General features: G+C 37.3%; 1 protein-coding gene across 1 annotated transcript in view; it reads right to left on the reverse strand.

Moving 5' to 3' along the window:
* The window catches only part of Pcdh15 (protocadherin related 15), a 537,968-nt gene that overhangs the window by 117,134 nt on the left and 397,332 nt on the right, over positions 1–23,502 (reverse strand). Inside the window, exons 22-23 of the mRNA XM_028773900.1 lie at positions 10,091–10,200; positions 8,167–8,307 (exon numbers count right to left, since the gene is read on the reverse strand). Coding sequence (XP_028629733.1) covers positions 8,167–8,307; positions 10,091–10,200 — 251 coding nt within the window. The remainder of the gene's footprint in view (positions 1–8,166; positions 8,308–10,090; positions 10,201–23,502) is intronic.

Genomic DNA, 23,502 nt, shown 5'->3' on the forward strand with positions numbered 1-23,502 from the left:
TCTATCTATCTATCTATCTATCTATCTATCTATCTATCTATCTATCTTGTTTCATCTATCTTTCTCTATATGTAGATAGATTATTCTGAACAAAAACTCTAGAAAAAGTGAATGAAAAGTTAGACAAGCTGAGTTCCATGGCTGTTTATAAAAAGTTTCAGTAGAGTTTGATAAAAATCTATGTGTGTCGTTCTCTTGCTATTGGGCTGAGACATGACTGAACACAGCCCTAACAGAAAATGCATATGGCCATAAAAACAAAAAGTGACAATTAGCTGATTTTTTATTAAATTTTTGTTTTTGTTGTTTTTGTTTTATTTATTTTTGTTTGTTTTTTGTTTTTGTTTGTTTTTTAGAAACAAGGTCTCAAGTAACATTATTTTAAAAACCAATCTTTGGCTTCATCCTTCTATTGCTGATACAGGGGGTCCTCAGGTCTTTCTCTTGAATGTCATTAAACCAATCCTTGGGCTCTGCCTCCTGTTGCTGATCCAGAGTCTTCCCAGGTCTCCCCTGGGAACCTTTCTCGGTGTTCTTTCTTAAAAAGGTTTAAAGTTTTTATTGGTATAAATCTTTGTATATTGATACTAAAATTCTAAATTAATTTTCTTACTCTTAGATAGGCATTGTGCCTATGCAACTCATTTAAGATTACAAGGGTTAGACCTAGTCTAATGGTAATAGCTGCTATTTCAAACTGTTTAGGATGTTTAAGTAATGCAAATTAATAGTCAGTAAAACTCATGGTTATATTAGATTCTAATTTAGTTAATTACAATAAAGTGTTTTCAAGTCATATAGTCATATAGTAAATAGCTAAAAGTAACCTATGTTTAACAGTTAAGTTATGCTGTGTATAGATAGATGGTCTTCAAAAGACCATCAGAGATCCATAGAATTTGGCATGTAATGTTTATTTTATTAATAACAGAACTTTTAACTACAAGACATATGAACTCCTGACAGTGCCCCCATTCCACTTCAAGGAAAGAATTGAATATTAATATCTCCATGTGGAGTTGCTTCGACTGTGGCAAGCAAGCCACTGGGCAAGAAATGTCTTAATTTCATCTGCAGACAGAATGCTGTTCAAAAAGGACACAGGGTAGTCTACGCTAAGCTCTGCCAAGACAGGGTAAGCTAGTCCTGCATAACTTCTGTTTCACTTAAGATCTGTCAGATGTTCTGGGCCAGAAGGCTGAAGACAGATGCTCTAACATTATAAGGAATATTGGGAATTGTCCAGGCAGTCAGCTGTCTCTGCCAATTTTTTTAAGCTTTGGAAGCTGTGTTTTTATGCTTCCCGCACATAAAGGTAATATTTTATTCTTTCTCAAATCTCTGATGGGGTTTAAGACTAGTTATAGTCTCAAAATTGCACTTAAGCTATTTAGCATTAAAGAAGATGCTCTAGATTCAAAAGGGTGGTTTTCAGATGGCAATTTATGTAAAAATCAAACACAATTAAGGTAAAGAATTGTAAACTCATTAAGTTAGGATTGATGATAGAATTCTTTATCTAAATTGACAAATATGATGGACTGGACCTTAAAAGTACATATGATACCTTATAATTTATATAACTGTGTTCAATTTATATCTGTGAGAAAAGAGCCTTTTGGATTAAAAAGGGGAAATTGTTGGAGTTTTGTCTTTTACTGTCTATTGTAATGCTAAGTGCTGGTCCCCAAGACCTGGAGTCTATACTGAGCCTCTGTGCCTGGGCCCCCAAGACCTGTAGTCTGTACATAGCCTCTGTGACTGGGCATTCAAGTTAATTCTGATTGGTGAATGAAGATGCCAACATCCAATAGCTTGGCAGAGGAGACATAGGTGGGGCAAAAGTTTCATGGGCTTGTGAGGGGGAGCACCACAAGGAGGAGGAGATAAAGAAGAAGCCACCATGGAATAGAAGAACATGCAGGAGAGGAGAAAGCAGAGTGCCATGGTCTAGAAGTCAAGAGAACAAGGCCCAGAGGGCTGCCTGATTGAAGCTGAGGGCAGCTCAGATGGAGCACAGTAAATAGTGAGTGATAGCTTGGGGTTATTGAGGGGAAGGAAGGGTCTAACAGCATGGAGAGTAGCTAGTTGCCCAGCTACGGTCTCACCTAAGGAATGTTTAAAAGTACTAAGGCTGTGTCTGTGTCTTTCATCTGGGAACATAAGTAGTCTAAGTTGGAGAAGAAACCCTGTGCTGAGATTATTTTTTAATATTACTACAGACCATAGCTATTCCTTCATGACTTCACTGACCCACAGACCCACTATTAGACCAGAACTAAAGCAGGCAATCTCTGTCTTCTTTCCTGTCCTACATTCTGTTCTCTGCAGATTTGCCCTTAGTAAAGCTTTAGCTTGCTTGAAGGAACCCCTCTTCCCATCCCATCTTCATCCTCTGTAAATCTGGCTTCTTGGTTCAGATCTAAAATCTCCCTAGTTCTTCCACACAATCCCTTTAAACTGTTCCTGGTATCCCATCTCTATTCTATTGAGAGTCCCTGTCATCCTTCAGACTGTATCTCTACCATGGATGGCACAGTTAACATCTTGGTTGTGACCCAGATCTGCCAAGAACTGTGCATATAGCCACCATACTATCCTGGGACTCAGGGACTCCAGCCATCACACTTGGATAGGACTCAGCAGGGGGCAACAGTAACCAAACACAAGGATATCACTCAACAAAGACAAGGTCAGACGTGTACACCCAGAAACAATTTAGAGGTCATAATTCTAGATGCATAAATCCTAGCACAAAACCAAAAACATGAACAACCAACAATACATCCCCTTCAGAAGCCAGCAACCTTGTATTGACTCCAGTTCTTCTATATTCCAGCTAAAAGCTAGTTAGCTGAAGAACAAGACAAAAGATTCAAAATAACAATTGTGAATATATTTAAGGACCTTAAAATGATATGAATAAATGCCTTAATGAAGACCATGAAATGTAAACAACCAGTTGAATGAAATAATAAAACTCAAAATATAAAAGAAGTATTTTAACAAAGAAATAGATGCATTAAAGAAAACTCAAGCTGAAATGAAACTAGAAATGAAAATACTCAGGATGTTAAGCAAAAACATCAGAGGTAAGCCCCACTAACTTATTAAAAGACAAGATAGAGCAAATGGGTAGCTCAGTTAAATAAAATGTTAGTTAAGCTTAAAAAAAAAATCTAAGCAGAAAACATCTAGGAAATCTGGCATGGTATGAAAAGACAAAAACAAACAAACAAACAAACAAACAGATAAACAAACAGGATATTAAGATAGAGAAAGAAGCAACCTAGAAAAGAAACAGAAAATATTTTAAAAATACTTTAAAATCATAAAAGAAAAAATATCCCTGGTTGAAAGAAAAGATTAAAGGATGCCTATCAAGGTGCAATAGGCATACAAAACACCAAATAGGCAGGTCCAGATAAGAAACTCTCCATGACACATCATAATCAAGACAGTTGAGCTATAGAACAAGGAAAGGATAGTAAAAGCTTCAAAGGAAAATGACCAAGTCACATATCCAGGCAGTCCCATAGAATAATAAAGAATAATGTGTGGCTTTTCAATGGAGAGTCTGAAAGCTGGAAGAGTTTAAGAAGAAGTTCTACACTCATAAAGGAATCACTGATACCAGCCACGACTACTATATACCCAGTAAAACTATCAGTCACAATTGATGGAGGAAGACAACAACAGAACAGCAACAACAGTAACAAAAAAATCAACAACAACAAAAACAACAACAACAACAAAAAACCAACTCACCAACCAACCAACCAAACAAACAAACAAACAAACAAAAACTTAAGCAAACTCTTCCCACCAATCTGTCTCTACAGAAGGTTCTACAAGGAAAACTTAAAGTCTGAAGAGAAGGTTAATTATATCCAAGAGGATTCAAAAAATAAATAACCCAGAACAGCTCATCAAATAGGGAAAAACTGCACACCTGAATAACACAATAAAAACAATTAATAACTCCCAGTATTGATGGTCTCAATTTCCCAATTAAAAAACACATAGACACAAATTTTATTAGAAAATAAGATCTATCTTCCTGCTGCATCCAAGAAACACACCTTACAGACACTATTTTAAGGTAAAAGAATGGAAGGTATTTTAAGGTAAAAAGAATGGTATTCAAACAAAGAAAACCAAAAGGCAAAATAAGCATAGATATTTAGAACTAATCAAAACCAAAACTAATCAGAAGAGATAGGGAAGGACATTACATTTTGTTGATTTGGGGAGACGTAGTAGTTTAGTTATAATTAAGATCTAAGAGCCTTTATTATGAAATGAAGTTCACAAAACCAACCATACCCATGGTGAGATTCTATGAGCCCTGATGCCTGGTAAGAACTTTGTGCCTGGGGAGAGCTAGAAAACCACATATCCAGATTGTCTTGGGCTAATTCCAATTCCTTTGAAAGCCTTCCTGCTCACTCCTGTGTCTCACCTAACACCTTTTGGATCCTGTTAAACCTAAGAATTTATTAGTAGATTACTAGCTTTCCACAGCTAATTATGATATCAGGTAGTCTCTGAGACCCATAGCAGTCATTTACCCAACTTGATGTAAGCTACACGTGAGCAGGATTCATTAGTGCATTTGGCAAATGCCTTTATGTGTGTGTGTGTGTGTGTGTGTGTGTGTGTGTGTGTGTGTATGTATGTATATATATACATATATATATGTATATATGTATTTGTTCTGTTATAAAAAATATTATGTAATCACTACCACAATAGAATGTATCTTTCTGAAGGACTTACATTTATGTTTCTAGGTACGGTCATTCATTCTTTCTGAAGGACTTATGTTTTGAGGTATAGTCATACTTATTTTGTGTCAAGAGTAAAATATCACTTACTGTCCTTGAGGTCAGAGCAGTTTTGGGTTGGTATTATCTTTAAGAAGTAATGTGGAGATATTTAAAGTTGGATTGCTATGTTTCTGATGAGCTTTAGAGTGTTGTGATGGAAAGAAGCTGGAATTCTAGAAGAGACTGTTACACATGTTAGCATTCTTTCAATGCAATGGTCTCATTAGAGTTAGATATTGAAATATTACCAACTTTAATCCAAGCCCTGAAAAACATTAGACCATACTGCCTTAAACTTTAATGTTGAATCTCTGAAATGAACTCTATGATTGCCTAATTTAATTTTCATTCACATGTTAAATCTATTTATAGAACAGTTATAAAATTCATATTGAAAGTTATTTTATGAACAATCACTTGATAAAGAAGTCACAATAAAGTCCAATGTCAGTGAATTAGATTCTTGCTTTTATTAATACAATGTGCGATAGAGTTAAAATCCATAGAGTAGCTAATTTTGTAGCAGAGTAAAATCTTTAGACAACTAATTAATTAACCTCAATTTACATAATGGGCTACTTATTTGCATAGCTAATGGACTAGGAATTGATTACAGGCCATTAACAGTTATTAATAAGTGGAACAATGTTGGAAATGCATGTGTCTTCATTTTAAACAGAAGGCAAAGGTTAGTCATGAAATGTTAATAGCAATATTCAAATAAGCAAGCAGTGAACAAAAGCACATATGCCTTTGGGCTTCATGCATTTCTGAGATGTAATTCATGAGTTTGTTAGCAGGTCTCATCACTACATACCCACTAGAGCATACGGAAGCATATATGTGGGCATTGCAAAAACTTCTACTACACATACACTACAGGAAAGGGAATAACCTGTATTATATTTACATCGAGAACTTATCATCTTTCTATTCTGAAAATCATAGATAGACCTTGGAAATGCAAGATCCTGTACTTTGAGCACGCAGTAATTTTTTTCTTTTAAAACTATTAGTTTCAATGAAAAGTGATAATCAAGCATTTACAAATAACTTTTCCCACTTGTTGTGTTTACAAATTACATAGTACCTTTCTCTCAGAACATTTTGTCTGTATTTTAGCCAATAAATTTTATAATACTATTCTTTTCTAGCATTTTTATCTATTTGTTTTGCCAAACAAGTTTATATAGTCTAAAGATTCTTCTACCTTTCTCCAAATATGTAAATGCTTACAACTTACTAATTTTTTTTATTACATTCATTTAACTCCTTGTGTATGTACATGTGAGGGTTTTGTCATGCCATTGAGGCATCATAGGACAACTTGCTGAAATCTTTTCAACCATGGGTCCCGAGGATTGATACCTATTGCCCTTCCCTGCTAAACCACCTCACTGACTCCTTTCAGGATTTTAAAACCTGAAGGAAGAGACCGGGGAGATGGCTCAGTGAATAAGAACATTGCTGCTCTTGTAGGAGACCCAGTTCTAGTTCCCAGACCCCACACTGTGGATCACAGCCACACCTCGTTCAAATCCCAGAGGCTTTGACACCTTCTTGCTTCTCCATGAACATGGTATCACATACAGGCATGCAGGGAGACACCAATACACATAAACAATTTTAAAATGTTTAAAACCTGGGGGAAGTGGTCTACTATTTTGAGACAATTTAAATATGCCAGTAAAGTGTTATCTTTGAGGAGAGTTGAATACTTTTAATTTTAAATGCATTATGTGACCTGGATTTTCAAATGACTTAGATGTATCTTTAGGAGCAACTGTATAGACACCCACACCAGTTTGGTAAGTAAAGTTGGTGATAAACAAAACTCTTCTATGGTGTCAGTCAGTGTCACGAGACCCAACGAACCAATGAGCTTGCAGAGCATGTCTCCCATTTTTCTCACCCTGGGGCCTTCCTCAGCACTAATCACAAACTCTGTCTGTCTGTCTGTCTGTCTGTCTGTCTGTCTGTCTGTCTCTGTCTCTCTCTCTGTCTCTCTCTGCCTCTCTCTCTCTCTCTCTCTCTGTCTCTCTGTCTCTCTCTGTCTCTCTGTCTCTGTCTTTCTGTCTCTCTCTCTGTCTGTCTCTCAGGCTAACATTTCCTCCATCTTTTTCCCTTTCTCCTTTCTAGAGATGTTGACGAATGTCATGCTCCACACTATGATGTTGAAATATTGTCTCAAGGTAAAAGGTGAATGTCTTAGATCAGGGGTTCTCAACCTTACTAATGTTCTAACCCATTTAAGACAGTTCCTCATGGTGTGGTGACCTTCAGCCATAAAATTATTTTCCTTGCTACTTCATAACTGTAAGTTTGCTACTGTTATAAACCATAACGTAAATATCTGATTTGCAGGATATCTGCTATACTGCCCGTTTAAAAGCCTCATCCAATCTCCAAAGGGGTCTCTGCTCACAGGTTGAGAACCACTGTTTTAGACACTTTAATGCCCAACAGGATGCATACAAAGCTTTATTGCTTTAATGGAGAAAAGCATTACATGTGAGGATTTATTGTAATTCTGGTAACATCTCTCAGCATCTCTGTCAGTCCTTTCTGCAAACAGACTTCAGCTGACTCTTCCACAGGAATGATGGTGCTCTGACAGGTCAAAGAAACATTTCAGCGTCACCATGTCAGCTGCGTCGTATTTTTAATGTGATGACTGCCACCCCATAGCATCACTGAAACTAATTTTTAAAAGTGGGACCGTCATTTTATCATCACATAGAAATGCATGAACCTTAAATGGGATGCTACATGAAAATTATGATTATTGTTAATTACTAACTTAGAAAATATACTTTTAGTTTGCTCCTCTCTCTCTCTCTCTCTCTCTCTCTCATTCATTCATACATTGGTCATACACATGCATCCATATGTATGTGCCACCCAGAGGACAACCTTCAGGAGTTGATTCTTTTCTTCCACCACGAGGGGATCAAACCAGGATCCCGGGATCAAATCCAGGTCTAGATCAAACTTTTCCCTTGGTTCTCATGTAGGCACTGTTTAATATCCATCCATCCATTGCAGCATTGTTAGCCATATACACAGGCTTTCAAAGAGAGATGCAAAAGTTTACTGATGAAATTGTGCAAGTGAAGATAGCAGTAACAGTATTTCATGCATCATCTACAAACAGTATGCTATTGCCTCATCCCCGGTTGTGCTATGTAATCTGCTAAGATGGATGGGTATTCCTCTTCAGCAACCTACGAGGTTCCCATAGTCTCAAGGGATATCTTCATTTTATAATATGTATTTTATTCTCAAGACGGCAAAAACACCATGAAATCCTGTCAAACGCTTAAGCAATGTAACTTACTTTTTGAAGGGACTCGGAGATTGGCGAGGACCACTTCCAGAGAATCTGCTTGTACCCGGAGCACATAGCTGGTCCTTGTCTCATAATCCAATGGCGAATTCACGTAGATGACACCAGTGACATTGTTGATCCCAAACTTATCTGGAATCCAGCAAACAACTCATTAGTTTCTTCACATGGTAAGGAGCTATTCTCTTTAAAAGCTATTATGCTTTCAAAGGCACTACAAACATCCAGAAGAATAGTCAAGCTTAAAAGGTGATAGGATTCCAGCATCTGGAAACATTTTTACTGATACTGGAATTATCAAGACGCGTCCCCTGAATGGTGTTTAGTAGTTTTGACTGTGTTATTTGAGACTCTGCTGGGTGCAGGTGCTTAGCTGGTGATCTTCCTGCCACTGTGGTGTTAGACAGTCCTATTTTAGAAAAGATCTTCTTTCACATTGCGTTTCGTTTAGCTGGGTATTTGGGTTTTACTCTCTACTACACATGTCTAATCCTGTAGTTTTGGTGCTTGGCTAAGAACATTGAAGATCATGTTGGTAATTTAGCTTCTAGGTTACTTTTACAAAATGCTTTATTATTATGAGCATTTGGAAGTACTTTGCCCCTGTTTCTCCATTTTTAAAGCGGATATGTAAGAATTTTAAACGGAAAGAAAGGCACATGTTTATTTGTATGCTATCACACCTCTTCCTTCCCCCACATCCTCCTTCAGCTTCTCTGGAGCAGTGATGACCATTACTTGAAATATTCTACATTCATGCCTAACAGTTATCGCCCACATGCAGGCTTAACAGTTACTGTTCATCCGTTGATGGTCTGTTGAATTCTAAGATCGTAAAGAATATGCTTGTTTCTTTCCTCCACATTCCTAGTACCTGGAAAAGTCGTTATCACATAACCAACATTCATTTGCTGAATGAGTCAATGAAGAAAGTATATGGAATGGTCACTGTGGTGGAAGCAGTTGATAAACACAGGCTTGTTGCTACCTATAAGCCTATGGACAGGGCAAGCATAAGAGGAGGTTGAGAAGTAACAGGTTTTTTTTAGATTTGAAAGCATTGATGAAGGAGGTTCCACTGCATTCAGAAAGGAGGTGCAGCAGTGGAGGAAAAGCAAAGAGATAAAATAGCCAGTCAGTGAGTGCTTCCCAGAGGGGCAGCCTAGAATTCTAGTGAGAGGTGGTCATGGAATCACTCCAGACAGTCTCAGGACTGTTATTTCAGACTGCCAAGTAGCATCCAAGTTCGCCTTAAGTTAAATACTCAAAACAGACTAATATATTAAATATTAATTAGACATTCTCAGCCACCCATAATATCCCAGGCTGCCCAGGGTCTCAGAAGAGAAAGCAGAGGACAGAAGCTGAAATGCAGAAGCAGAGAGCGGGGAATGTTATTGCCCCTAGAATCCAGCAAATGACTACCATTAGAAAAGCAGTTGGGAGACAAAACTCAAAATTCCTGTTAGTCGATTTGGCTGTTTGGGCCATTGTATTATATAACCTGTCTGTCAATACTGGCAAATCTCTTTTGTCGTTTTTACTTAGGTAAGATCCTAAAGCTTCCTTGGGATTGGTCTGATGTGAGGTAAGGCTTGTTGCACACAGAGGGGAAAGGAGAGTCTAGAAAATAGTTATCTCTTGCAGCTGATAGAACAACTCATTCATTTTGAAGAAATGTCAAAAATATACCACCAACACAGGGAAGATAAAAGCGTCTATAATTGAATATTAATCATCCATCGGGGCACACAATGACTTTAACTAATACAAGTGGGCTATTAATCAAGTCATCAATTACGTCGAAGATGGTAAGAGTTGCATTAGGATAGAGGAAAAGATAGTTCAATCAAAAATTCATCTGATTCTACATTTATCGGTTTTTGGAGAAAACAAAGGCAAATTCGCTACCTACCTTCTTCATTTCCTGCCACAATGGAGTACACGATGCTCTGATTGATGGCGGCAGCAGAAATGACACCAACTACCGTCCCTCTGGCAGCAAGCTCACTTACAGGAGGAGGTCTGCAGGGTTAAAAAGGGTTTTCATTTCCTTCCTATGTTTGCTTCTTTTTTCCTTCATTTTCTTTCCCTCTTCTTTCCTTCCTTTCTTCCTTCTTTTGTTCATCCCTTCCTTATTTCTGTCCCTCTCTCCCTCCCTCCCTTCATTCTTCCCACCATCCCTCCATTCCACCTTCCCTTCCTCCTTTCCTTCCTTCCTTTTCTTTCTTCTTTCCTTCCTTTCTTCCTTCCTTCTTTCCTTCCTCTCTTTTTTCCTTCTTTCCTTCTTTTCTTCTGTCCTTATTTCTCTCCTTCCCTTCCTCCCTCCATCCCTTCCTCCCTGTCTTCCTCCTTTCCTTCCCCCACTCCTTTCCTTCCCTCTCTGCCTTCCTTCCTCTCTCCTTCCATCCCTCTCTCCCTCCATTCCTCCCTCCCTCCATTCTTTTCTCCCTCTCTTCCTCTCTTCCTCCCTCCCTCCCTCCCTCCCTCCCTCCCTCCCTCCCTCCCTTCCTTTCCTTCTTTCCCATCTGTTTCAATACAACATTTATTTTTAAGAGTGAAATTGGAAATACACAGCAATCTACCCCAAAATCCACTGACAAACAGTAATACTTTTATAAATTTTAGAACACTCTCTTCCAGTCTTTTCAATTCCTAAAGCGTTCCATGCAAATTATCTCATAGCCGGCTCGTTATTGGTTGTGTTAATAGGATTCTACTTCAGTGGTTTTCGAAAGCTGGATGTTACAGATAAGAGTTCTATTTCTAACATTTGGAATGTTTTGATCAAGTGTGATTTGTATATGTGAGCCAATTTAAGACGTGTTGATCCCCTGTAATCAATGTTTCTTGACATTGTATGTTTTTGGGGGGCATTTCTTGCATAGTATGTGTGTATGTATGTATAAGTACTCATAGGTACATGGGTACATGCGTGAACACATAGGTATGAATGTTCCTGTGTAAGTACATTCACATGCAGGTGTGTATGCATGTATGCATGAGTTTTTATGTGTGCGTAGTAAAATTCATGCGTGTATGAGTGTTCACATGTGTGGGGGGCATGCATACACGTGGACTTGTCTTCTTCTATCACTATTCACTTTCTTTTTTTGAGAGAGTAACTGAAACTAGACAGACCAATTTGGGTAGACTAACCACTCAGGGGACTGTTCTCTCTACATTCCCAGCAATGGGATTATAGACATATACTGCCACACCCAGCTTTTACATGGCTGCTGAGGCTCCTATCTCATTTTCCTAAGACTAGTTTTCAAAGCTTGTTCCAAGTTCATATGAAAACTGAGAGGGAGCTAAAGCATCTCTCTATACCTTCTACTGCTCCTAATGTATGGTTTCCCCAACTCACAGAAGTGATGCCACCACAATTTATGGGTAGGCACTGAAAAGATACGGTCACCTTAGTTCTGGTGTTGGATATTCTATGGTGCTGGGCAAATATTCAAGTACAAGACTCATGTGATTTATCTTCATGATCTAGCTCTTCCTCCTCCAAAATGATCTTTGACAATCACCCATCTTCTCACTGTGCCTACTGCCTTTTATGCCCAGAAGCTCACTTTGTTAGAATCACATGTGTTGTTTTTCAGACTGGCAGGTTTGATATAGCAAATATGTCCCTACTTATCCATGACTTTATGCTTGACACCCCCTTTCCTATAATCTTCACTGTCTACAGTTTATTTTCAGAAATAAAGACTCTCAGGTGTGTATAAGCTTTGGTCACTATGAATTATGCTACTGTGAGTATTCTCATTCAGACTTTTGTGCGTCATACATAGTTAACTCATTTGGCAGCAGGGTTCATGGACCATGTGGCAAGAGTAGGTTCAATTTTAAAGAAACTACTGGATTTGTTTCTCACATTTCCTTCAACAGGACAGAAGTCCTTACAGCCTTGAATCCTTGCAAACATTAGAAATTTTGACCTACTAGATATGTAGTATTTATTTATTTATTTGTCATTTAAATGTCAGCTTAAAATTTAATAATGTAATATATATCTTATTGCAGATATGTTTATTTGAGTAATACGATCATCTGGCAGTTTCAAGAAAAGGTTAGGCTAAAAAGTCCAGCATTAGCAAATTATGTTCAGCATTGTGGAAGTTCCCTTAAAATATCATACCACCTACATTATTAAAACAAACACAATATTATCTTATTATAGGCTATGCACTGTGTCTTCTGGACTGAAATCATTAAATAGGTAGAGCCAATTTGCTAGCCCAAATTGCAGAAATGAAATGAAGCTCTTGATCGTTCAGACTTAAGGATACAGGCTCTGCATGGTTTCTAGCCCTTCTACACATTATATATACTGTGCAGCTCTGAGCTGTGACTTGGTAAGTGACTGGAACCCATAACAAAAGTCACATTTACCTTTAATTCACATATTTCATTTAACTTCATGATTTATGCTCCCACTGTTTGTCTGTTGCTTTATTTTCGAACTCATACTTCTGTGGTTATGCTACTCTTTACCGTAACTAGACTACACTAACATTAACTTCACGTACTTGTGCAGTGCCATATAGTTCATGATTCGCTCCACCCTCTAGCCTCACTGTGTCTGACACTGTTAAACACCAATGGCAACTGGAATGTGAATGTGTTACTGCTTCCGATATATAAGAATGTCCTATGGCCATTTATCCCATGTGCACTTGTTTTTACAGCATTTGTCCTTTTTGTAGCATCCTTCATTTTCTCTTCATATCCTTAGGTATTATATTGAGCAATTATGTCATTCTTTTCTTGATGCATCCCTATATCACATTATGAACTATAAAAATAGTCTGGGGCATTGATATATATCCCTTGATGTCTGTCTGTCTCTCTCTCTCTCTCTCTCTCTCTCTCTCTCTCTCTCTCCTTGATTTTATATACATACATACATATATATATATGTGTGTGTGTGTGTATTCCTTGATGAATATTTCTCCCCAATTGCTCAGTTCTTATGCATGATTACCATGTAATTCTAAAAGGATCTAAGTGACACTTTGGTGCTTAATGTTTGCCTCTGTGATCACTTCACATTCAACTATTGGCCAAAGATAAGAGCCATGTATATGATTTTGATAGAAAGCATGAAGCAGATATTTATTTCATTTTAATTCACTTATTTAATTTACTCCTATCCATCGCTCCAATTTCTTCTGTGCTTGGTTCAGTACTGGTTCCTTTCCAGCCATCTAAAAGTCTAGCTAGAGCTGCCTTGCCACTGAGGATGGATGAATAAACATATCATTCTTCTCTGGCCAACTGGGATATGACTCAGAGCTCAGTGCTCCTGTATGATACACAATAGGAAAGGCCAACGGAATTCCTATCCAGGAATTCTGCTATAACTATTAGAAAAATAAAGTACTACTTGTTTTCTAGAGTTTTAATAAAGGAAATCTGAGACAAAATTTCTGATAGTATCAACAAAAATGTAAACAGACTCTCTACGTTTGAATTATATTATAGATGCAGATATGCCTGTCCTATCAAGCACATTTCACTTATTGGAACAGTGAATTTTATGATATAACTCTCTTATCTGGGATCTTATTAATCTCATTTATTAATTTTAATGCTGTTATATTAGAAAAAGGAACACATACTTAGTTGATATTTCTAAAGCAAAATACTACCAAAAATATATCCCATAAATAATAGACACGTTGTCACAGTATTGGTTCAGGGGAATAGAAATTTCCTGACCTTCAAATGACACAAATATACTATTTAAACCAGAACAGCACACTTCTAAACAAAGTTCTAAGCTTGGATTTGCTCTTTAATAACTTTGATAAACCTGTATTTAATCTCATAAAAGAAAATAAAGACACTTGTTTCAGTTCTCTGGCTTAATGAGTGACCATCTAGAATTGAACATGGACAGGACTAAAAGGAGATATACATACACAGACAAACACACACTGAGAGAGAGAGGCAGGTGGGGAGAGAGTGAACAGGGACAGACAGACAAAGACATACAGATAGAATCTTAACATGATTGTCAACTGTCTCCTCCTGGCATTCCTCCTCTTGTGCACTCCTCTCCTTCTGCATGAGGGTCATGCACCATTAATTCCTTACTAGAACAACATGTCAGTCACCTCAGAGATTGAGCAACATAACAGGAAACATAACTCCATGCAGTAGATACTCTTGACTATACCCTTTGCTGGATAGAATGACATCATGGAGTAGAATATATGGCAGGAAGTTGAGGGTTATAGCTTCACTACAGCCAATAGAACTTATTGACAATATCCCTCCTTGGACTGAATGATCTACCAGATACTGCAGGGAGTTCTTAATATGACAAAAGTCCAAAAGTGATGTTTAAATACCAGCCTGCAATGAACCTAAGCCCCAGGATCTAAGACCTCCAAATCTTAGCATGAGTCCTTGAGCTCTGAAGTGTATCCAAGCTCACATGTACACTGGGGATTTATGTGAGCCTCAGAAGAGACTCTATCCCTAGTTAACACTTGTACTAAACATTGTGAGAGGTCATAGGACAGACCATAAATAGTCCATATCTGGGTTCCTGACTGCTGAATTTTCCATATGTTAACACACTTTAAGTTCATTGTGGTGTGATTTTGGCAGTGGATATTCAAAGACCAGAACAGTGAGTTGTTTGTTTATGACATCACATCATGTGCTATTTTTATAAGTTGAATGTAAGAAAACATGTTAGTCATATGGTGGAATGAGTTTTCAAAACCAGAGACTTTTTTATAGAGGTTCATGGTGCTTAAATTGAGTTTTTAGCTTGTTGCTACTATACGCGGTAAGATAACTGCTATGCTTTAGTCAATGATCAGTTTGGTCATCTTTACAAGATATGTGCATATAAATCTCACATCTGGAATGAGTGTCCTGGCATTAATATCAGGAGTAGGATTCACATATGAAAGAAACATACTGTGTTCATTTTTGCTACTTTAACTGAATAATCAGGATAGAAGTAATTAATACATGAAAAAAATCAATGACATGATTTATAATGGAATTTATATCCTACACATGCCAAAAATGCATTTAAACTTCTTCTTGATAGCAAGTGTGTAAAACTAATTTACTTCTAGACAAATATCAGCTCATTAACCTTTGCCTTAGCTGTTTTAGCAGTGCACGTCTCTCTACCAGAACAAACACTGCTATATAAATTCAATTTTCTCCTGCTAGAATTGAGTGGACCTCCATGAGAAGTGAACATTAGATTAAACATTTTCAGTTCTTCTCTGTGTATTTGCAGACATGCCCATTTTATTATTGTTTTACGCTCTGGAAAAAAATATCTGTTATGTCATTTGACAAATTGCATTCTGTCTCTGCAGTGAGATATAACTTGAATATGAAACACATTTACTACAAATTAGTAGGAAGGAAGTCCCATGGGCATCGCCACAGATTTATAATCATTTTGAATGAGGTGGGTATAAACTGCCACGGAGGTGGATGGAGGCAAAACTGTAGACGATGTATAACTGGGACGTTGTAGTAGATCGACAAACTTCACGAATGCAAGAAGTGTGAAATAAAATTGTATGCATTTTTAACTTTTGTCAACTAGTGGGACTTTGTTACTAGCATCTGGTGAGTAAATTTAATTTATGGGTGAACACAAAGATTTTAAAGTTTTTTTCATGTTTCACTCTGTGACTGATAGTTTGTGGTGAATCTTTTTCTCCTTCCCTTCTGTAAAGCATAATCAAAATGCACTGCTTAATTTCAGAAGTAATTAATTATAGGCAAAAAGAAAAGATTCACCAGAAAGGATAGCCCAAGCATATCTTCCACTATTAACTCATATACTTGAAATTCTTCTCACAATGTGCATTGCTAGATCTCCTTAAATTTATTTTTTTAAGATAGTATCTGCATACATAGTCTAATTGGTGTAGAATTCTCTGTGTAGCTCAGGCTGCCCTTAGACTTGAAGTGATCTTCATACTTCTGTGTTTCTGTGTGCTGAGATTACAGGCATGCATCACTGTGGTTGGCTTAAATTTTTTTTTTAAAAAAAGTTTTAAACAGTTTTTCAAGAATTTCATGCAATATATTTTATTCATATTTACCCCCAACCCCATCTAAGATCCATTCTGATCTTTCTCCCCACCAAACTTTGCCTCCATCCCTCCACTTTAAAACCCATCAAGTCCAATTTGTGCTGCTCTAGTATGCTTGACTGTGTGGCCAGCCATTTGAGCATGGCCAACCTACCAGGGATCACATTCTTAAGGAAAACTGACTCTTTCCTCTTACAGCAACCATCAATTGCCAATACCTCCTTGGCTACGCAAGGGACTGTACCAATCTCCCGTCTCCATATAAGGGTTTGCTTTATCTTGTCTTGTGCATGCTATTGCGGCTGCTATGAGTTTGTGTGCGGAGGTACTCTGTTGTGCTCAGAAAACATTGGTTCTTTGTAGTCATCCATTACCCATGGCTCTTACACTCTTTTCATCCACACCTTTCACAATGATCCCTGAGCTGTGGGGGTATGGGGTGTGATATAGACATCTCATTTAGGGCCGATCATTCCATTGTTTTATCATTCTCTATACCTTTACCAGCTGTGAGTCTCTGCTGATCAGTACCACTGACTAAAATAAGCTGCTCTGATAAGGGTTGAAAGATGCACTAATCTATGACTAAAACTTCACATCATTAGGAATCAGTTTAATTCTAAGTCCACTTAGCAGAATAATAATAGTAGATTTTCTTTTTTTTTTTAAAAAAATCATATTTATTCCAAACACAGCAGGCTGAAATCTTGGGTCTAGATTTCAAAATATTGGCACTATTTTTCTTTCTAATTTGCTTTGGCTATAAGGTCAAACACAAGAATGTATTTTCACTCAGAATCCTGGACCTTCAAATATTAACAGCAAAGAGAGAGAGAGAGAGAGAGAGAGAGAGAGAGAGAGAGAGAGAGAGATCCAGTCTTTTTTTTCCTTTTTCTTTTTTTATGGGTAAAGAAACTGCACAGAATCAGACATTTCAGGACAGACCAGAGCCCTCAGTACCTGTGTCTTGGTAAAGTGGCTGCATTCTGGTCGCAAAGTTTCGACATTTGTTTAAAATTCCTAATATCAACCATATTTTAGTTTATGGGCAAATAAATGGGAAAATTTACAATAAAACAGGAAATAACCTCATAGTATTAACAGCATGCAATCTATAAAATAGATTTTCTTATAGGACTGATGAGTTGCATAGCCAAGTTCTTGGCCCTAGAACAGTACATGGTATGGATTTCCCCTTCTGGAGCAAGATTAAAATCCAATCAGAAAGTGGTTAGCCACTCCCATGACATGTGTGCCACTGCTGGACCATAGGGCATCTCTTGGGTGAGACTGAGGATTACTTTTTTCCTACAATACATACATAGCACTCCTTAGCCGTATAAAAGCTAGCTACTAGGGATCAAGCTCCCAGGTTGGTCCCAGCATGGTTTCTCTGTGTTCTGTGACTTAAGTATGTAATACCGTCAGCCCCAGGGTCTCACCCTCCTCCTGGAGGGTAAACAAGAGCAATGCCCATGGCCTGTAATAGTTGGGGGTCTATTGGATTCCCTTGCACAGTAATTCAAAGAGGGGTAATCCATTCCTGATATTGGAATTATCCGTTGGCATGAGGTGTCTAATTGAGCCGTAATCCCCCTGTTATAGGGTAACTCCACTTCAACTGCTCTTATACATGCATATGTAGGCATATATTTTTAGAAAGCTTTTATAATAGCAGATTTAATTTTTTTCTTTTTCAAAAGGTCTCAAGTGTTAGTTATCCCTCCCCTTCTTCCTTGCTATACTGTCTTGTCACCCTCATCCCCACTTAAGCATACCTGTTCTGTTATTTCCCTTTATGCCATCCCTTCTCCCTTGAAAGACTCCCCTTATCATGGCCCCTTAGTAATCCTTGACCCCTGTGGGTATAAAACAAACATATCTGAAGAACAAAGTTAACATTCAAAAATGATAAAAAAAAAAAAGACAGAACAAAACGTGGGTCTGGGTTATCTTACTCAGAATGTTTCTGGTTCCACACCCATGTACCTGAGAAATTCATAATTTTGCTTTTCTTAACAGCCTAATAATATTCCATTGTGGTTTTTTTTTTTTTGCCAAAGAAAGGCAATCAATAAATGGGAACACTATTTAACACAGAAAGTGGGGTGGAAGGTATAGATATGGTCACTCCCCAGCTGTAGCTGCTAGGATGGCTACTCATAATGCATTCAGATGACTTGTGTGAGAGCGAGATGTGTCTCAGAGACTCAAGCAGGCCACAGTGCAGCCCAGCACACACTGCGGGGTGGTGTTGGTGTATTTACATGATCGTTTCTGCTGTCAGCACAGTCAGGACAGCTGCTGTCTTAAGAAACGCAAGAGCTCTCCTTTATGGTGATCTCAAGAATCTCTTTTGTTGGTCCCTTCATTCCTCCTGAACTTCCAGTTGTATGAAATGTCTATGACATTCCCCAGAACATCATAAAATTATAATTACACGGCATTTAATATTGTCTTTATTCTGCCACATGTACTTTAGTTTCTCAGGTAGTTACATAATATGATATTACGTTTCATTGCCTTATTGGATAGAGTGGCTTCCTTACACAAATATATCAAAATAGTAGTGGGATTCGCTCAAGAGAAAAAATGATTGAAATAACTCCAAACTTACTGTTTTAAACAAATGTTTGTAACTGAAGAATGAATCAGAAAGATTATCTGCTTTAAAATAACTTAGATGCAAGAAACATACAACATAATTTTTCTTAGTGTCATAAATTACAGTTTGTTTAACATTTGTAATTATATTGGAAAATATGTAGCACTGTAATTTTTTTCAGTTAAATGTTTTAAAATATCTGAGTCATCTAGACAATAACTATAATAGAATAACATAATGTATAGTATCCAAATGTTAGATCTTATTTTTACAGTATAAATAGAGATCAAGCAATTATTTCATTGTTTTACATTCGGGTTCAAGAAGTAACAATGAAAGTAAATGTTACGCATGCCGAACAAAGCTTCTAATTATTTTAAATACTGTGCAGTTTAGGGCTTGAAAGTGTTTGTAAATAGATGTTATAAAAGTTCAGTGGTTCCAATCTGGCTCTATCGCTCTCCTCCTACACAGAGACAAATCTCATTTATTTTGTCATGTTGGAATTCAATATATTTGCAAATCAGTACCAATTAAGGAACCATTTTTATATCTGCTATGAGAAAATTTAATGAAAATGAGAAGAAATAAACAGGCACTGGAAATCCTATTATGTGTAACCTTGCGGTAATTGTGCCAGGGTGACCTAATTCTACACATTTAACTAAGAAAAATAGTGCCAAGACAGGAAGCTGCAGAGACACCAGCATCCCATGATTCTCAGGGTGAATTATAAATAAAAGAGCTGTGGAGGGCCAACTGGACAGAAGCCCTTCTTCATAAGAGGTTCAGCTCTGTTCACCCTCACAAGGCACCTTCAGCTTGAAGATGTGACACAAGGGAATCCAAAGGACTTCTCAAATTATTGTCAAAGTAAAAATGTCATTTAGGATAACTGTGTGCGCTTTTTCATTTTGTTTTACTCTCATTAATGGGGTTTATCTTAATCTCTCCTAGCCATTGGTTCTCAAACTTCATCTCCAGATGAATCATCTGGAGAAATTCATTATATCAGTATTCTCATTTCCTGATACATGCTCCAAAGTTGTTTGTGGTCCATGAGGTGAGGCTTAGGAATCCCTTTGGGAAAGGTTTTCAGATGCAGAGTGTGAGAAATGGTGGATCCCTCTCCCTGGTGCCTCCTCTTTCCCTCCCTCTCCCTCTCTGGTTAGCATTGTTTGGTTCTCCATCCATAAAGATGGCAGAATTAAGCAACTAATGCTTCTTCTTAACTCTAGTAGACCTCTGGTTCTGGTGTTATGAGGTTTTTCAGACAGGAAAATTGCTTATGGCCTTCATATTATTAATATTTTTAAAATTCTATAAAAAGAGACAATATTATTGAATACTTTTGTTAGCCATACTAAGAGACACCAATTTCCTTATTTCTAGCATATAGGAGTTACGCCATGCATTTTTACCTATTATTGACATCACAACCTTATGAGTCATACTTAATGAAAAATTTACTTAAATATATAATCATGTGTGTTTGTCTTATGCACACTAGGAACACACACATGAACACACACACACATGCACACACACACACGACCAAAGTATGTCTAGCAAGCTGATGTTATAAAATGTTTTCTATGTCCTCTGATTTTTCTATTTCACACCTAGATAGAGATTATATTTTTTCTTTTTTCCTATTTTTACCAGCCATAGACAGTTTTCTGCTTCATTCATGAATACAACCATCAGGGGATGAGGGCAATATGCCTAGAAGTTGATACAAAAATTTAAAAAGAATAAGAAGAAAATCATTTAACATTGAAATAGATTATTCTGTATTAAGTCATGTAATATTTACGTGTATTGTATGCCTGTAAGCTAGTACAATAATATAGATCAAAGACTGAAGATACAGTGGGTCCCACACCTTGGTGGTGATAGGCTTGTCTAATAGACAGTCACATATGAAATTATGGAAGACTCCATAAAATGCATCCATTCCAGACCCTTGTTAGGATCACTAGGATAACTGACCCATAAGATAACAAGCAAATGTGAATCATTTATATATCTCTGGGTCCTAAATATCTTTAGGGTAACAGAACTGAAACAAGGACTCTGTCTCTTGATGTAGAGTTAGGCCAACAGGTCTGGAACAGACAATCACTCAAAAAAAAGAAGTGTAGTTGACAGTTGTTCATATAGTTGGGAATGATCTCTAACAAACCATTTTTGTTATTTTGCCCAACAGAGGGAGGTAGGGCATGAGATAGATGAGGTCGAATGCCTTAGACATTATGGAATGTATACATGCACCAAAAGATATCAAAGCAGACCATACATGTTATACATGCACCAAAAGATATCAAAGCAGACCATACATGTTCTTAATCTTATGGGTCAGTAGAAAAAAATGGCTCATTTTTTTTCCTGTCCATCCCATGGAGAAGGGAATGCTTTACTCTCCTATTATTGGACTGGTTTCCCGATGTACATGTTTGTTAGGGTGTTCAAGTATGTAAAGCCTGGGGTAGTATCATGTGACATTGCATCTAACGCTGAAGACGTACTGAGGCTTCTGGTTTGCCCCGTGGTAGCATGTGAAATCACTGGTCTGGATTTATCAAGGACAGAAGGCAACATAAGGAGAGATGTCCAGACATCCTCCAAAAACTCAGACACTGTCCTATATGGCAGCAAAGTACCTAAATGGAGAAAATCTTAAAGTTCCCCGGTTTGACTAAACTTTAGGAAAATTCCTTTCAGGCTCTCAGTTCTTAGCTTCCTTGTTTTTATAGCTTTATACTAAGAAAACATGACATTGTAAATCGTTTCTTTAAAATCTTTAAGAAAAATGCTTCTTGCAAGATTTACAATTCAGGACATTGATATTGCCACTGACCAGGGAGATATGCTTTGACACAATGTCATCAGGAAAATATGTATCTTTTTTGTTATTGGCCCCATTCCTGGCTATTCTGCTTTATGAGTTCCCTGCTTCACATTGTAAAACTACCTTTGCTAGTGAACAGGGGAGGAACTTTCTAGCCCAGCTCTTAATCAAAATCATTTTCCTAGGCCACATGGAGTATAGACTGAGCTCTGGTCTTCTCCATTATTATAGCAGCATGCTAGTTTGTGTGATATGCTAAATTGGGTTTGTTTATCTGTTTTCTATTAATTGCATCATATGTGAACTCTCAGATCAGCACAAATTCTATCTAAGTAACCCATGGATTATAAGAAACATCCAGTGGCTATTTGAAACTACCACATTTGAAAGAATAGTTATATAGTGCTATATAACTCATAAATACCTTTATTATTTCCTCTGATGATGGGATGAGAGTTGTACCCAAGCTTTATGAATACATCGCTTGGGCTGAGCCCAGAATAATTCTTTCTCTGTTCTAACTATCCCTTGGCCTAGGCCTAGAGGCTTCTAACCTCCATACAACCTAATCTTTTGCAAGCCAGGGTGTTGAAGGTTCGTGTGATGATTCATGAACTCCAACAAAAATAAGGTCCTTCATATTGCACATAAGTCTTTTCACAGTTTGTCTCAGCCTGAACGATTAAGCTCATCAGGTCAGAACCATACCTATAGAACCCTGAAACAGGACATTCCACAGATTTAACACAATGAGAGAAAGCCTCTATCTTTTAAACTAGGCCTAGCATGTTCCATCCTCAGAAACTTACTGCTGAATAAACTTACTCTTTCTAGTTCTTCTGAACTCTGGCTGGCTGGTTCAACTCAGCTGTTCTGGCTCAAACACCTCTCTAAGCTGACTGATTCAAATGGGCTCCTCTTGGCTTCTGACAGAATTGCTCTGCTTGGTGAAACACCTCTGTGGACTGAACTATACTAATGCACTGACTGCATGAACTGAACTGAACTCAATACATTCAACTGAACTGCATCAAACTCAACTGAGCTCAGCTTATTCAGCTGAACTGCACTGAATTCAACTGGACTCGACTTTCCCTCTCTCCCTGCATGGCTTTTAAGTAGCTTCTCTGTTCTGTCCCGGTAAAAGTTGGACATATCCTATCTCTGACTCATTCTGTCAAATATTTCTCTGACTTATCATTTTGTCTGCCCCTCAATTAGATGGCATTGGTATTAAAGGTATGTACCAAAGGATGTCTGTATTCTAGCCAGAGGTATATAGGTGTTTACCTATGACAGCCCATTTGTGCCTACTACCATCATAGCTTAATATGGTATGTATCTCTTTACAAGGTACTGTACTTTGGGCATTATGAAACTAGAATCAGCAGGAAGTTTTACCATCTCCCTTAAGTTTATACTTTATTTAATGAGACTGGGCATATACAGCCTCAGAAATTGCCTCTGAATTATATAACATTGATATATATATATATATATATATATATATATATATATATATCCTCTTTTTCCTGTTTGCAATTGCCTGATATGTATTTTTTATGCATGTGATTTTTTTTTGTTTTCTGTGCATTGTTTATTGGAACATAATCATGTTATAAAAATTTACAAGAAAAAATTAATTATTCCTTGGAAGATAAATTAAATGACACAGCTATTGAATACCATAGAAAACTGAAGATAAATGACTTTACCATTATAAGTTGAAAGTAAAGCCATGTTGTGATTGTGAATCCACACTCAGCGTGACAATC

The sequence above is a fragment of the Grammomys surdaster genome, unplaced genomic scaffold, assembly GCF_004785775.1.
Source record: "Grammomys surdaster isolate TR1022 unplaced genomic scaffold, NIH_TR_1.0 237, whole genome shotgun sequence".
In the NCBI taxonomy this organism is placed as follows: Eukaryota; Metazoa; Chordata; class Mammalia; order Rodentia; family Muridae; genus Grammomys; species Grammomys surdaster.